This window comes from Ranitomeya imitator, chromosome 6 (assembly GCF_032444005.1).
Source record: "Ranitomeya imitator isolate aRanImi1 chromosome 6, aRanImi1.pri, whole genome shotgun sequence".
Taxonomy (NCBI): domain Eukaryota; kingdom Metazoa; phylum Chordata; class Amphibia; order Anura; family Dendrobatidae; genus Ranitomeya; species Ranitomeya imitator.
Window position 1 is genome coordinate 400642817 of NC_091287.1, and position 13874 is coordinate 400656690.

General features: G+C 48.5%; 1 protein-coding gene across 1 annotated transcript in view; it reads left to right on the top strand.

Annotated features, from left to right (window-relative positions):
* The first annotated feature begins 4811 nt into the window (after positions 1–4811).
* LOC138643403 (oxysterol-binding protein-related protein 1-like) overlaps positions 4812–13874 on the top strand; it is a 161525-nt gene continuing 152462 nt past the window's right edge. Inside the window, exon 1 of the mRNA XM_069732318.1 lies at positions 4812–4893. Within this exon, the coding sequence (XP_069588419.1) occupies positions 4878–4893 (16 nt within the window). The 5' untranslated portion in view covers positions 4812–4877. The remainder of the gene's footprint in view (positions 4894–13874) is intronic.

The window sequence follows — 13874 nt, forward strand, 5'->3', positions numbered from 1 at the left end:
GTAAAAAGAGGGGGAAGGGAGATGGGGGTGGAAGTGGGGATTGGGCAGGGATCAGTGATCAAAACGTACGGTTGTAGTCAGGTGGCGCAAAGGGGGGGGTGAACAAAACAAAAATAAAGGAAAACGGCAGGCACAAACTCTGATAAGTGAACTGCGTCACTTATCAAAGTTTGATGGCTGCGGAATGTGTGTACGGAGTTGGCGCAACGGGGGCGAGGGAAAAAAAGCAAGCGCGAGCGTTGATCGGTGAACTGCGTCACCAATCAACGCTCGGCGGCTACTAAATGTGCGCACGGAGGTGGCACAAATAGGGGTGGAGGGGGTAAAAAGAGGGGGAAGGGGGGATTGGGGTGGATGAACAGGGATTGGGGTGGATGAACGGGGATTGGGGTGGATGAACGGGGATTGGGGTGGATGAACGGGGATTGGGGTGGATGAACGGGGATTGGGCAGGGATAAAACTTACGTTTAGTTGTCTTCTTTCTTTAGCAGGGATTGTGGTGCTACAGGCTGCTGTGGCACCACAATACCCAGCACGGCAGGTAGATCCAGGCACAAAATCCAGCAGGGAGATCCAGCAGTATGACCGCTCTGTAGGAATCCTCAGCTGGAGTGAGGACCCCTGCAGAGCGGTCATACACAGGTCAGGCAGGTGACACAGACAGGTCACAGAGCGGTCATGCTGCTGCTGTGACCGGTCATTGGTGGGATCGACCTTAACATCGATCCCACCAATCAGAGCTTTCCTAGACACCCAGGCAACTGCTGGTGACCTGGCTGTGATCTGCCTAGGATCGGAGCTGTTCGCGCCGATCCTAGGCAGGTCACAGCCAGGTCACCTGCAGGGCACAGAGCGGTGATTGACATCGATCGCGCCAATCAGCTCCTGCAGGCCCTGCTGGGCCTGTACTATGTTTTATCCTAGGATCGCTGCTATTAGAGCACCGATCCACGCAGGTTCCGGCAGGGCACAGCGCGGTAATACCGCGCGGTGCCCTGCGATTGGCGCGCTCGATGCGATCGCGCCAATCCGGGGTGTTCTTGCCAGGCACCGGACCTAGGATCGAGTACATCGGTACTCGATCCTAGCCTGTCACCTCATTGTTTCAGCCGCTCCGATTAGCTGAAACAATGAGAATGGCTGTGATTGGCTGTTCAGAATTGAACAGCCAATCACAGCGATCTGGAGGGCGAGGCCAATGCCCTGGATGCCGAGGCCATCTTCCCCCAGGTAAGATGGCGTCGGAATTTTAATGCAATCACCGCGACTAAGTCGCGGTATCGCATTAAAGGGCATGACGTACTATCCCGTCGAGGGTCAGATAGGCCCAGGGCACCTCGACGGGATAGTACGTCGAAGGTCAGAGAGGGGTTAAAGTAATGAATATGGAAGTGACTCCACTCCCATAGGGGTGGAGCGAATATTCATTACTTTAATGAGCGGAACCAGTGACCACTGAACACAAGAACAAGTTGCTGGCGCCTGAAGACCATCAGAGAAGCTGCCAGGGACCCTGCTGGGAGGGTGAGTATGATGGGTGAGGGTGAGCATTGTGCGATATTCACCTGTCCCCGTTCCACCGCAGGGCCCCGTCTTTCACATCCTTTGGCTGTGAGGTTCAGGTCAGAGGGCGCAATGACGTGTTTAGTGTGCGCCCTCTGCCTGACACAGCCAGAGGACGTAGCGGCACCCGACGGTGGAACGGGGACAGGTATGTGTTTTTTTTTTAATCGCATCAGCAGCATATGGGGCATAATATTCTATGGAGCATTTTATGGGGCCATAATCATCCTTTATGCAGCATTATATGGGGCACATTTTCTATGGAGCATCTTATGGGGCCATCATGAACTCTATGCAGCATTATATGGGGCTCCTGATTCAATATGGATATTCAAAAACACTTAACCTACTGATGTCTCAATTAATTTTACTTTTATTGCTATCTATTTTTATTTTTGAAATTTTCCAGTATCTGCTGCATTTCCCATCCTAGGCTTATACTCGAGTCATTAGGTTTTCCCAGTTTTTTGTGGCAAAATTAGGGGCCTCGGCTTACACTCGAGTATATACGGTATTTGGTATCGCTGCATTCAGAATTGCCTCATCTATCAAGATATAAAAAGGATTAATCCGATCGGCAAACGTAGTAAAAAAAAAAAAGTCAAAATGCCAGAATTACGTTTTTTTTGGTTGCCGCAACATTGCATAAAATGCAATAACGGGTGATCAAAAGAACGTGTCTGCACCATAATGTATCATTAAAAATGTCAGCCTGGCACCCAAAAAATAAGCCCTCACCCAACCCAAGATCATGAAAAATGGAGACGCTACAGGTATCGGAAAATTAGACTTTTTTTTCACCATTTAAATAGAAAACAACCTATAGATCTTTGGTGTCTATGAACTCGTAATGACCTGGAGAATCATATTGTCAGGTCAGGTTTAGCATTTTGTGAAAATTAAAAAAAAAAATAAAAACAGTTGTGGGATTCCACTTTTTTTGCAATTTCACCAAGCTTGGAATATTTTTTTCCTGTTTTGGAGTACACGATATGGTAAAACCAATGATGTCGTTCAAAAGTACAACTGGTTCTGCAAAAACAAGCCCTCACATGGCCGTATTGACGGAAAAATAAAAAAGTTATGGCTCTGGGAAGAAGGGGAGCAAAAAACGAAAAAGGAAAAACAAAGGCTGACGGCGTGAAGGGGTTAAACATAATACTAGGAGGTTTTCTTTGACAAATATATTGGTGATGTACATTGCATTACTACCAACAAACTGGGGACAGTTTAATAGCTAAAAACGACAGGTTCACTTTAAAAAAGCAGCTCAGCAGAGTATAAGGCTGTGTGCACACGTTCCGGATTTTTCGAGTTGTTATTCGCTATAAAAACGCGATAAAACCATGAAAAAAAAACGCACTCCTTTCTGACCTCGGACGGGATGGTACGTCCGAGGTCAGATACCGCGCTTTGATGCAGGGCTCCGGCGGTGAGCCCACATCAAAGCCAGGACATGTCAGCTGACATGTGCCCGCAATAGCGGCGCCGGCGGGTGAAATCACAATTCACCCGCCACTATTAACTAGTTAAATGCCGCTGTCAAACGCTGACAGCGGCATTTAATCACATGATCGGGGGTCAGCGATGCTTCTGTATAGTAACCATAGAGGTCCTTGAGACCTCTATGGTTACTGATTCCCGGTAGCTGTGAGCGCCACCCTGTGGTTGGCGCTCATATCACACCTGCATTTCTGCTGCATACCAGCGATCTGATGATCGCTGCTATGTAGCAGAGCCGATCGAGTTGTGCCAGCTTCTAGCCTCCTATGGATGCTATTGAAGCATGGCAAAAGTTTAAAAAAAAAAGTGAAAAAAATAAAAAAGTTTAAATCACCCCCCTTTCGCCCCATTCAAAATAAATCAATTAAAAAAAAAAAAAAAAAAAAAAAAAATCAAACCTACAGATATTTGGTATCGCCGCGTTCAGAATCGCCCAATCAATAAAAAAAAAGCATTAACCTGATCGCTAAACAGCATAGCTAGAAAAAAATTTGAAACGCCAGAATTACTTTTTTTGGTTGCCGAGACACTGCATTAAAATGCAATAACGGGCAATCAAAAGAACGTATCTGCACCGAAATGGTATCATTAAAAATGCCAGCTCAGCATGCAAAAAATAAGCCCTCACCTGACCCCAGATCATGAAAAATGGAGACACTATGGGTATCGGAAAATGGTGCAATTTTTTTTTTTAAGCAAAGTTTGGAATTTTTTTTCACCACTTAGATAAAAAGTAACCTAGACATGTTAGGTGTCTATGAACTCGAACTGACCTGGAGAATCATAATGGCAGGTCAGTTTAAGCATTTAGTGAACCTAGTAAAAAGCCAAACAAAAAACACAAGTGTGGGATTGCACTTTTTTTGCAATTTCACCGCACTTGGAATTTTTCCCCCCGTTTTCTAGTACATGACATGCTAAAACCAATGATGTTGTCCAAAAGTACAACTCGTCCCGCAAAAAATAAGCCCTCACATGGCCATATTGACGGAAAAATAAAAAACTTATGGCTCTGGGAAGGAGGGGAGCGAAAAACGAACATGAAAAAATGGAAGGGGTTATCCTATTAATAGAATGCAATCCCCATTTTTTGTGCACATTTTGCTTTTTATTTCTTTGAAAAAAAAAAAACGCATCACGGTAACAAACACAGCATGGTCATTAATTTTGTGGATTTTCCACGGATTTCCCACTATTTAATGCATTGGAAACCTCTGGGAAAAAAAAGCAAAAAATCCACACAAAAAACCACGAGAAAAACGTGGAAAAAAAAGCATGCGGATTTCCTGCAGAAAAAGTCCGGTTTTGTTCAGAAAATTTCTGCAAAGAATCCTGACGTGTGCGACTCCTCTCCTACAGATCCCTGCTGCCCTCCTGTGCCCGGGTCCTCTCCATGGATGATGCCAGGCGTACAGGGCACCGGAGCAGCGGGGGAAAGACACAACTCAGTCATTGCTAGTCCCATTCCACGCCAGACCATTATAAAGAGGAATATTTGTTTACAGCCTGTCTACATTTATAACCGTGCTCCAATCATTGATATCATCACAGGTAAATTATCAGGGAGGCGACCTTGGTACCAAAGGAAAACTCCAGGGAGAAAATGTGAAATCCTCCAGCACATTCCTGACCGTGACTGCTCCACTCCACACGGCCCCGTTATATGACACCATCATCATCATCAGCAGCAGCAGGCGGGAGCCGGACCGACCACAGCTGCCATAGGAGGGAGGAGAACAGGAAGCAAGAGCATAAGAGGAGCCATGTGTGCGGGGAGGAGCCGCTGTCCCCAGTGTCCGCCGCAGGCAGGATGAGCGCTGTGTGCGGTAAGTGCGAGCCTGACACCGAGGGCAACAGGTGACTGCACCGGCCGCTATGTGCTGAGCTCTGCCCGGGACAGCCGGCCTGCCTGCACACCCCCCTCTGCTCCCACACTAACACACACACACACACAACCCTCTGCACACACACACACACACACACACACACACACACACACACACACACACACACACACACACACACACACACACACACACACACCCCTCTGCTCCCACACACACACACACACACACACACACCCCTCTGCTCCCACACACACACACACACCCACACCCCTCTGCTCCCACACTCACACACACACACACACCCACACCCCTCTGCTCCCACACTCACACACACACACACCCACACCCCTCTGCTCACACACACACACACACACACACACAACCCTCTGCACACACACACACACACCCCTCTGCTCCCACACTCACACACACACACACACACACACACACACACACACACACACACCCCTCTGCTCCCACACTAACACACACACACAACCCTCTGCTCACACACACACACACAACCCTCTGTGCACACACACACACACACACACAACCCTCTGCTCACACACACACACACAACCCTCTGTGCACACACACACACACACACACAACCCTCTGCACACACACACACACACACACACAACCCTCTGCACACACACACACACACAACCCTCTGCTCCCACACTACCACACACACAACCCTCTGCTCCCACACTACCACACACACAACCCTCTGCTCCCACACTACCACACGCGCACACACACACACCTCTGCTACCACACGCACACACACACACCTCTGCTCCCACACTACCACACGCACACGCACACACACCTCTGCTCCCACACTACCACACGCATACACAACCCTCTGCCCCCACACTACCACACACACACCTCTGCTGCCTCCCTACTGCACACACACCACTACTGCCACACCACTGCACACACACACCTCTGCTGCCTCACTACCGCACACACACCTCTGCTGCCTCACTACCGCACACACACCTCTGCTGCCTCACTACTGCACACACACACACACCTCTGCCGTCTCACTACTGCACACACACACACACCTCTGCCGTCTCACTACTGCACTCACACACACACCTCTGCCGCCTCACTACTGCACACACACACCTCTGCCGCCTCACTACTGCACACACACACCTCTGCCGCCTCACTACTGCGCGCACACACCTCTGCCGCCTCACTACTGCGCGCACACACACCTCTGCCGCCTCACTACTGCGCGCACACACACCTCTGCCGCCTCACTACTGCGCGCACACACACCTCTGCCGCCTCACTACTGCGCGCACACACACCTCTGCCGCCTCACTACTGCGCGCACACACACCTCTGCCGCCTCACTACTGCGCGCACACACACCTCTGCCGCCTCACTACTGCGCGCGCGCACACACACACCTCTGCTGCCACACACACACACACACACATCTGCTATAGCTAAGTGCAGGCAGTGGAGCAGTTGCCTATAGCAATCTATCATAGCCCTTTACCAGTTCCATAATAAGCAGGGGTCCTGTTGCTATGGGTAACTGCCCCGTTGTTGCCCGCACTTCTGTTCTGTTATCAGTCACCTTGAATAATAAGTATGAGGACCGTATCCATCCAGCCGTTTTCTGCCGATGTCCTGTATATAAAGCTTGTTGGTCATTGTATCTCTTCATGTGTTACAAAGTGTCAGCAAACATTGTATTAGCTGAAGATCCTTCTGGTGAGCCTGTCCCTCTGGATATGTGCATGTGACATCTCTTGGGCCCTAGGGTATAAAGGCTGCGTGCCCACAATCAGGAACAGCCGTGTTCTACTTCACAGGCACAGTGGACGGGCTGTATAGCCTTCTCCTGCCCGCTATGTCTATTTACTGCTGTGTAAACTCCCCCGGGGCGGGTTACCAACAGCAGCATGTCAGTTTCTGGTCTCATTCATTATGTGCAGTGACTCCGCATGTACTGATGGACAAGTGCAGTAATTAGAACTCAACATTTTGGACTCTGCGAAAATACGATGCTTCCAAAACGCTACTATTCCGGATTGTGGTCACTGCCTTATTCCTGGTAAAGACGCCACCTGCAGTGTTGTTCCTGAGGTGTCTTTTCTGTCCTCCAGATTTTTTTTTTTTTAAATTCTTGTATGTATTGCTAGTGAGTACCTGAAGAATGGTTCTCACATCTTTTATCTGCTTTGTGGATTTTGAAATCTGAAATGGTTAAGAAAAATGCAGAGACTGAACATGTGCACAGTAAGGCTGTGTTCACACGTTGCCTTTTTTGGGCCAGTTATACATGTCCTGATATTTCTACTACCGGAGATATCCAAGTCCGTGTGTGTAATACTTGCCGCACACCTGTGCTGCACAAGTGCCACATGTCCCGGCGCCTGAGAGGCAGCGGTACAGTAAGCGCTGTTCCCCAACGCTGGCTGCTGAAAACAGCTTTCATCATTCTCCCCTGTTATGCCGACAATCAGCGCTAGCTGAGGCGAATGAGGAATTTTATCTAACTGATAAATGAGAGCAGACGGCAGCTGATGGGAGTATTCATCACCTGTCGCCTGCACTATACAGTAAAGAAATTAAACACTGGTTCCCCTGTATTTTTGATAACCAGTCTTTAGCAAGGTTTGTTGTCAAAAATTGCAGGGATCCCACGCCATTTTTTGTTTAAAAATTATTTATTCAAATTCTTGATAACCAGCCTTGCTGAAGTTGACAGCTGAGGATTGCAGCCCCCAGCTGTGAGTTTTGCCTGACTGGTTATCAAAAAAACAGGGGGCCCCATGCCTTTTTTATTTATAGCGCAGCTGGGGGGGGGGATCAATACTCCCATCAGCCTTGGCCTGCTCTCACTGTTAGCAGCAGCAAGTGTAGGCTGATGGGAGTAATAGTCCAATCAGTGGCCGCCCACTCTCGCTGTTATCAGTTGAATATGACTTGTCATTCTCCCCTGCTCGCGCCGATCGCCAGCAGAGCAGGGGAGAATGATGAGAGCTGTCTTCAGCACCCGGCGATGGGGAACAGCACTTACTGTAATGCTGCTTCCCAGACACCGAGACGTGTCACACGGATGACATCAATGTGTGTCATCCGTGTGCAGGACGTTTAGCTTGTGCTGCTGTTATAAAATGGGCAGCACACTGCAGCGCCAAAACATGCAAACTTGAAAACACGAAATTTGAACTGCATTACTGCACTAGAAATATGTAAAATGAGAGCTTTTAGCGCATAAAAATGGCCATATTTATGTGTACCTCGTAGCCACTTTACGGCATCTCTCTTATACGAGGTCCTACGCTTGACCTACCTCACTGAGAATAAACGTCTCCATCTGAATGGGTACATGTGAACCCTCTTCTTGGACTCAAATTCTCTCTTTCTGTGGAGGGGTATTGGACCTACTATAATTAAAACACCTGTGGCTAGGAGGCGGGGAGTGCACGATCAGAAGGCTAAAGAATACATTTCAAAAACCTGACCTGCACATCCAAACATAGACTGAGTGTGGACAGGTGCTGAACCCAGAGTCGCCAACTCGTATATAGTTGAACTGCAGTTCAAATTTCGTGTTTTCAAGTTTGCATGTTTTGGCGCTGCAGTGTGCTGCCCTTTTTACTTAACTATATACGAGTTGGCGACTCTGGGTTCAGCACCTGTCCACACTCAGTCTATGTTTGGATGTGCAGGTCAGGTTTTTGAAATGTATTCTTTAGCCTTCTGATCGTGCACTCCCCGCCTCCTAGCCACAGGTGTTTTAATTATAGTAGGTCCAATACCCCTCCACAGAAAGAGAGAATTTGAGTCCAAGAAGAGGGTTCACATGTACCCATTCAGATGGAGACGTTTATTCTCAGTGAGGTAGGTCAAGCGTAGGACCTCGTATAAGAGAGATGCCGTAAAGTGGCTACGAGGTACACATAAATATGGCCATTTTTATGCGCTAAAAGCTCTCATTTTACATATTTCTAGTGCAGTAATGCAGTTCAAATTTCGTGTTTTCAAGTTTGCATGTTTTGGCGCTGCAGTGTGCTGCCCTTTTTACTTAACTATATACGAGTTGGCGACTCTGGGTTCAGCACCTGTCCACACTCAGTCTATGTTTGGATGTGCCGGTCAGGTTTGTGAAATGTATGCTGTTATAAAATGGACCTATGTATTTTGGCCTTTAACACATGATCCATAGAAACTCAGTGATGTGCACAGACCCATTCACTTGAATGGGTTTACGTGTGAAAAATGTCACCACACTTACAGGACACACTGACATCTGAAAGAGGCCTTATGTAATTTTTCAGCTGCATTGTTACAGTACCAGCAAAGTCTGAGATTTCAGAAATCTCATGCACATCTTTTTTTTCGTCCTCGGTATTTTGTGCAAAACCTTGGGATTTGCAGAATGCAACATGTTACTACTTAGTGTTTTTTACCCATTGATAGCAATGAGTGGTGCAAAAAATGCTGAAAAAATTACGATCGCAAAACCTGATGAAGTAGAAACAGATTTTTTTTTTTTTTAAAGCACGACACTTTGGCTATGTTCACACATTGCGGTTTTTACCGCGGAACCGCGGCGATTTTGCAGCTGCGGGTCCGCAGCAGTTTCCATAGCGTTTACAGTAACATGTAAACCCTATGGAAACCGCAAACCGCTGTGCACATGCTGCGGGAAAAACCGCGCGGGAACGCAGCGGTTTACAACCCGCAGCATGTCACTTCTTTGTGCAGAATCGCAGCGATTCTGCACCCATAGAAATGCATTGATCCGCTTACTTCCCGCATGGGGCTGTGCACACCATGCGGGAAGTAAGCGGATATTGTGCGGGTGGTACCCGGGGTGGAGGAGAGGAGACTCTCCTCCAGGCCCCGGGAACCATATTTGAGTAAAAAAAAAAAAATGAAAATAAAAAATCATGATATACTCACCTCTGAAGTCTCAGCGCTGCACGCGGCCGTCCGGTCTCGGGTTTGCTATGCGACCAGGACCTGCGGTGACGTCACGGTCACATGACCGTGACGTCATGAAGGTCCTTCTCGCACAGCATCTTTGGAACCGGACCGCCGCCTGCAGCGCCGAGGAGATCGGGACGTCAGAGGGCGAGTATATCATGATTTTATTATTTTTAGCATTACTATTGATGCTGCATATTGCTGCATATGCAGCATTAATAGTAGGGGTAAAATCCCGCAACGGAACCCGCAGGACAAACCGCGATAAATCTGCAGGGCTAACAGCGGGTTTGCCCTGCAGATTTATCAAATCCGCTGCGGGAGAACCCGCAGGGACAGGACGCTATGTGTGAACATAGCCTTAGGCTATGTGCACACGTAGGAAATGTGGTGCAGCAGTTTCTGTGCAGTTTCTGTGCAGTTTCTGTGCAGTTTCTGTGCAGATCAATGTGAAAAAAAAAGCTGTGCACATGGTGCAGAAAAAAACTGCTGCAGAAACGCTGCAGAACTGCACAAAAGTGACGTGCACTTCTTTGAAATCTGCAGCGTTTCTGCGCAGATTTTTCTGCACCATGTGCACAGCTTTTCTCTAGTAACCCCCCCACGACAGCACACCTGGAGGATGTTACCCCTTTCCTAATAGGGACAGGAAATGACAGAGGTTAAATAACCCCTCCCTCATCCTCCCCCTCAGTGTTCTTTCCTGTCCCTACTAGGGATGAAGAGGTCATCCCAGGTGTACTGTGCCGGCAGCGGTCACCGGGGGGAATAGAGATATATTTGCCGGGCAGCTGGGATCGGACTTGCGTCTATTCCCCGTTGCTGCTCCCGTCTCCTCCAACTCTGGACTCCTTCGCCACCATTCCGCACCTTCGGGTAAGGTCTGGGGCATTCTTCGGCTGGAGGCCTCTCTGAGCTCTCCTGCCCTTCTCTTCCTCCACGCGCGCGTGTTCACTTCCGGTCTGAAGCCGGCGGCAGGATATGACGTCAGACGCCGGCCGGCTTCACTGAACTGGAAGGTCCTTGTGCGTTCCAGGCTTGAACGCTAAGTGAACGGCGTGGAATACGTCGGCGGTCTCCTCCCACGTACTTCCGGACACCGAAGGAGGAAGTCCTCCTTCCAAGAGGACAGGTGATGCAGTCCGGTCGCCTATATATTAGGCCCTGGACAGGAAGACATCGCAGGTAGGACCACTGTGTGGTGAAGACCATGGAGATGTCTGCTTCCTCGCGCTCTGCATCTGCAGATCACAGCACCATCCCGGCCCCAGTTAGTAGTCTGGCCCAGGGTGTCCACTCCCTGATGTGGGTTGTAGTCTTATGATTCCTTCTCCCCTTCTTTTTTTAGGGGGACAAGGAACCCACATCAGGAGGCAAAACTAAAACTACCCGCAAATGCGCAGTTTGTATCAAGAAACTGTCCTCTTCATACAAGAAATCATTGTGCAAAGAATGCACAGAAAAAATTATCAGGGAAGAGCAGCCATCTCTAATGGATGAGATCAAAGGCTTAATCCAGCATGAAATTAGAACATCTCTGGCCACCCTTTCCCAGCCTACACCATCTCCTAGTGCCCCTCCTGAGGCTAAGAAAAGGAAACTTAATCCACAGGAAGGAGTGCAGGAGGACTCTCAGGGGGAGACGTCGGACGAACCCCCAGAGGAAGGAGAATTATCCCTTGACTCTGAAACCTTCCAGCAAGAGAGATATTACTTCTCTTCAACTGACATGGAAGAACTCCTCACAGCAGTGAGGAAGACTATGGAAATTGAGGAGGAAAAGAAGGCCCAGTCAGTACAGGAAGAGATGTTTGGGGGGCTTCCTTCTAAGAAAAGACAGGTGTTTCCTATTCACCAGAATATCCATGATTTAGTTCTGGAAGAGAGGGAATCCCCAGAAAAGAGGCTGACTACTCCAGCGGAAATTAAGGACAGATTTCCTGTAGATGCCGAGACAGCTTCCTGCTGGTCGGAGGTTCCAAAAGTGGACATTCAAATTGCCAGGGTAGCCAAAAAGACCACGCCACCATTCGAGGATGCCTCCCAACTGAGAGACCCTCTGGAACGTAAGATGGACGGACTACTTAGGAAATCGTGGGAAACGTCAACGTCCTTATTGAATATCAATTCGGTATCCACTTGTGTGGCCAGATCGATGCATCGCTGGCTAGGGCAACTAGAGGAGCACTTGTCCTCAGGCACTCCTAGAGAAGATATTCTAGACTCCTTGCCTATCTTCCAGAAAGCAACAGGCTTTTTAGCGGATGCTTCCGCAGAATCCGTGAGGGTGACTGCGAGATCATCTGCATTATCAAACTCCGTAAGGCGTGCACTCTGGCTAAGATCCTGGTCTGGTGATATGACTTCTAAGATGAGGCTGTGTTCTATTCCTTTCAAAGGAAAGTATATGTTTGGACCAGCCTTGGATGATCTTCTGAAGAAGGCTTCAGACAAGAAAAAGGCCTTACCAGAACCTAGAAACCCTAGGAAAAGACCCTTCCGCGATCAGCAAGAGCATACTCCTCAATACAGAGGGAAGGGTAAGACAGGACGCTGGAGTTATCCAAAAGGAGGGAAAGACGGGAATCTTTTTCTTTCCCAACCCCAAAACCAGAGAAAGCAATGACTCTATCATAGTGGGGGGTCGGATCTCGAACTTCCTCCCATACTGGCAGGAGATCGGTGTAGATCAGTGGACTTTAAAATTGGTCAAAGAGGGGATGAAGATAGAGTTCATATCATATCCCCAAAAAAGAATAAAGACAACAACATTATCTACACCAAAGCTACAATCCACATTGATAGCAGGAATACAGGATCTCTTAGTCAACAATGTGATCTCCACAGTCCCAGAAAACGAGAGAAACAAAGGTCATTATTCCAACCTATTTCTGATAAGAAAACCAAATGGAACCCATCGGATGATAATCAATCTAAAACCTCTGAATCAATATGTAACCTACAGAAGATTCAGAATGGAATCCGTCAGATCGACAGTACCCCTAATAGGGCAAGACTTCGTCATGGCGACCATAGACTTGCAGGATGCATATTATTACGTCCCCGTCCATCCAACTTATCGGAAATTTCTAAGGTTTGCGGTCACCAGCGGGAAGGCTATAGACCACTTTCAGTTCAATGTCCTCCCATTCGGACTATCCTCGGCTCCAAGGATCTTCACAAAGATCATGTCCGAGGTAGTGGCCTACATCAGAGGTCGGCAGATATGCATAATCCCGTACCTCGACGACCTCTTGGTAGTGGCCCCCACGGTTCCAATTCTACAGGAGCATCTTCAAACAGTCCAGATCCTGTCGTCTCTAGGATGGGTGGTAAACCACAAAAAATCGAATATGGTTCCGTCCACAACGAAAATCTTTTTAGGAGTCCTGTTAAGGCCCCGTCACACATAGCGACGCTTAAGCGATCCCGACAACGATACGACTTGTCAGGGATCGTTGTTGCGTCGCTATGTGGTCGCTGGTGAGATGTCACACAGTGCGATCTCCCCAACGACGCAGCAGCGATGCGGCGACCTGTACAACGATGCTATTTCATGACGATTCAATGGGATGTCCTGTCAACGAGGTCGTTGGTAAGGTGTCAAACACAGCGATGTGTGCTACCCAGCGGGACCTCAACGATCAAAAAACGATCGAGGCCATTCCGACACGACCAGCGATCTCACAGCAGGGGCCTGGTCGCTGCTACGTGTCACACATAGCGAGATCGCTACTGAGGTCGCTGTTGCGTCACAAAACTCGTTAGCGATCTCGCTATGTGTGACGGGGGCTTTACTCTCTCAACCAAACATCTTTCTTACCCGAACAAAAGCGGTCCCTGCTTACATCAAAGATAAGAATGTTGCGGTACAAAATGATAGTATCTCTAAGATGGGCCATGTCTGTTCTACGGACCATGACATCATGCATCCAGATGGTGGCATGGGCACAAGCCCACACCAGGATACTCCAGACCCATATCCT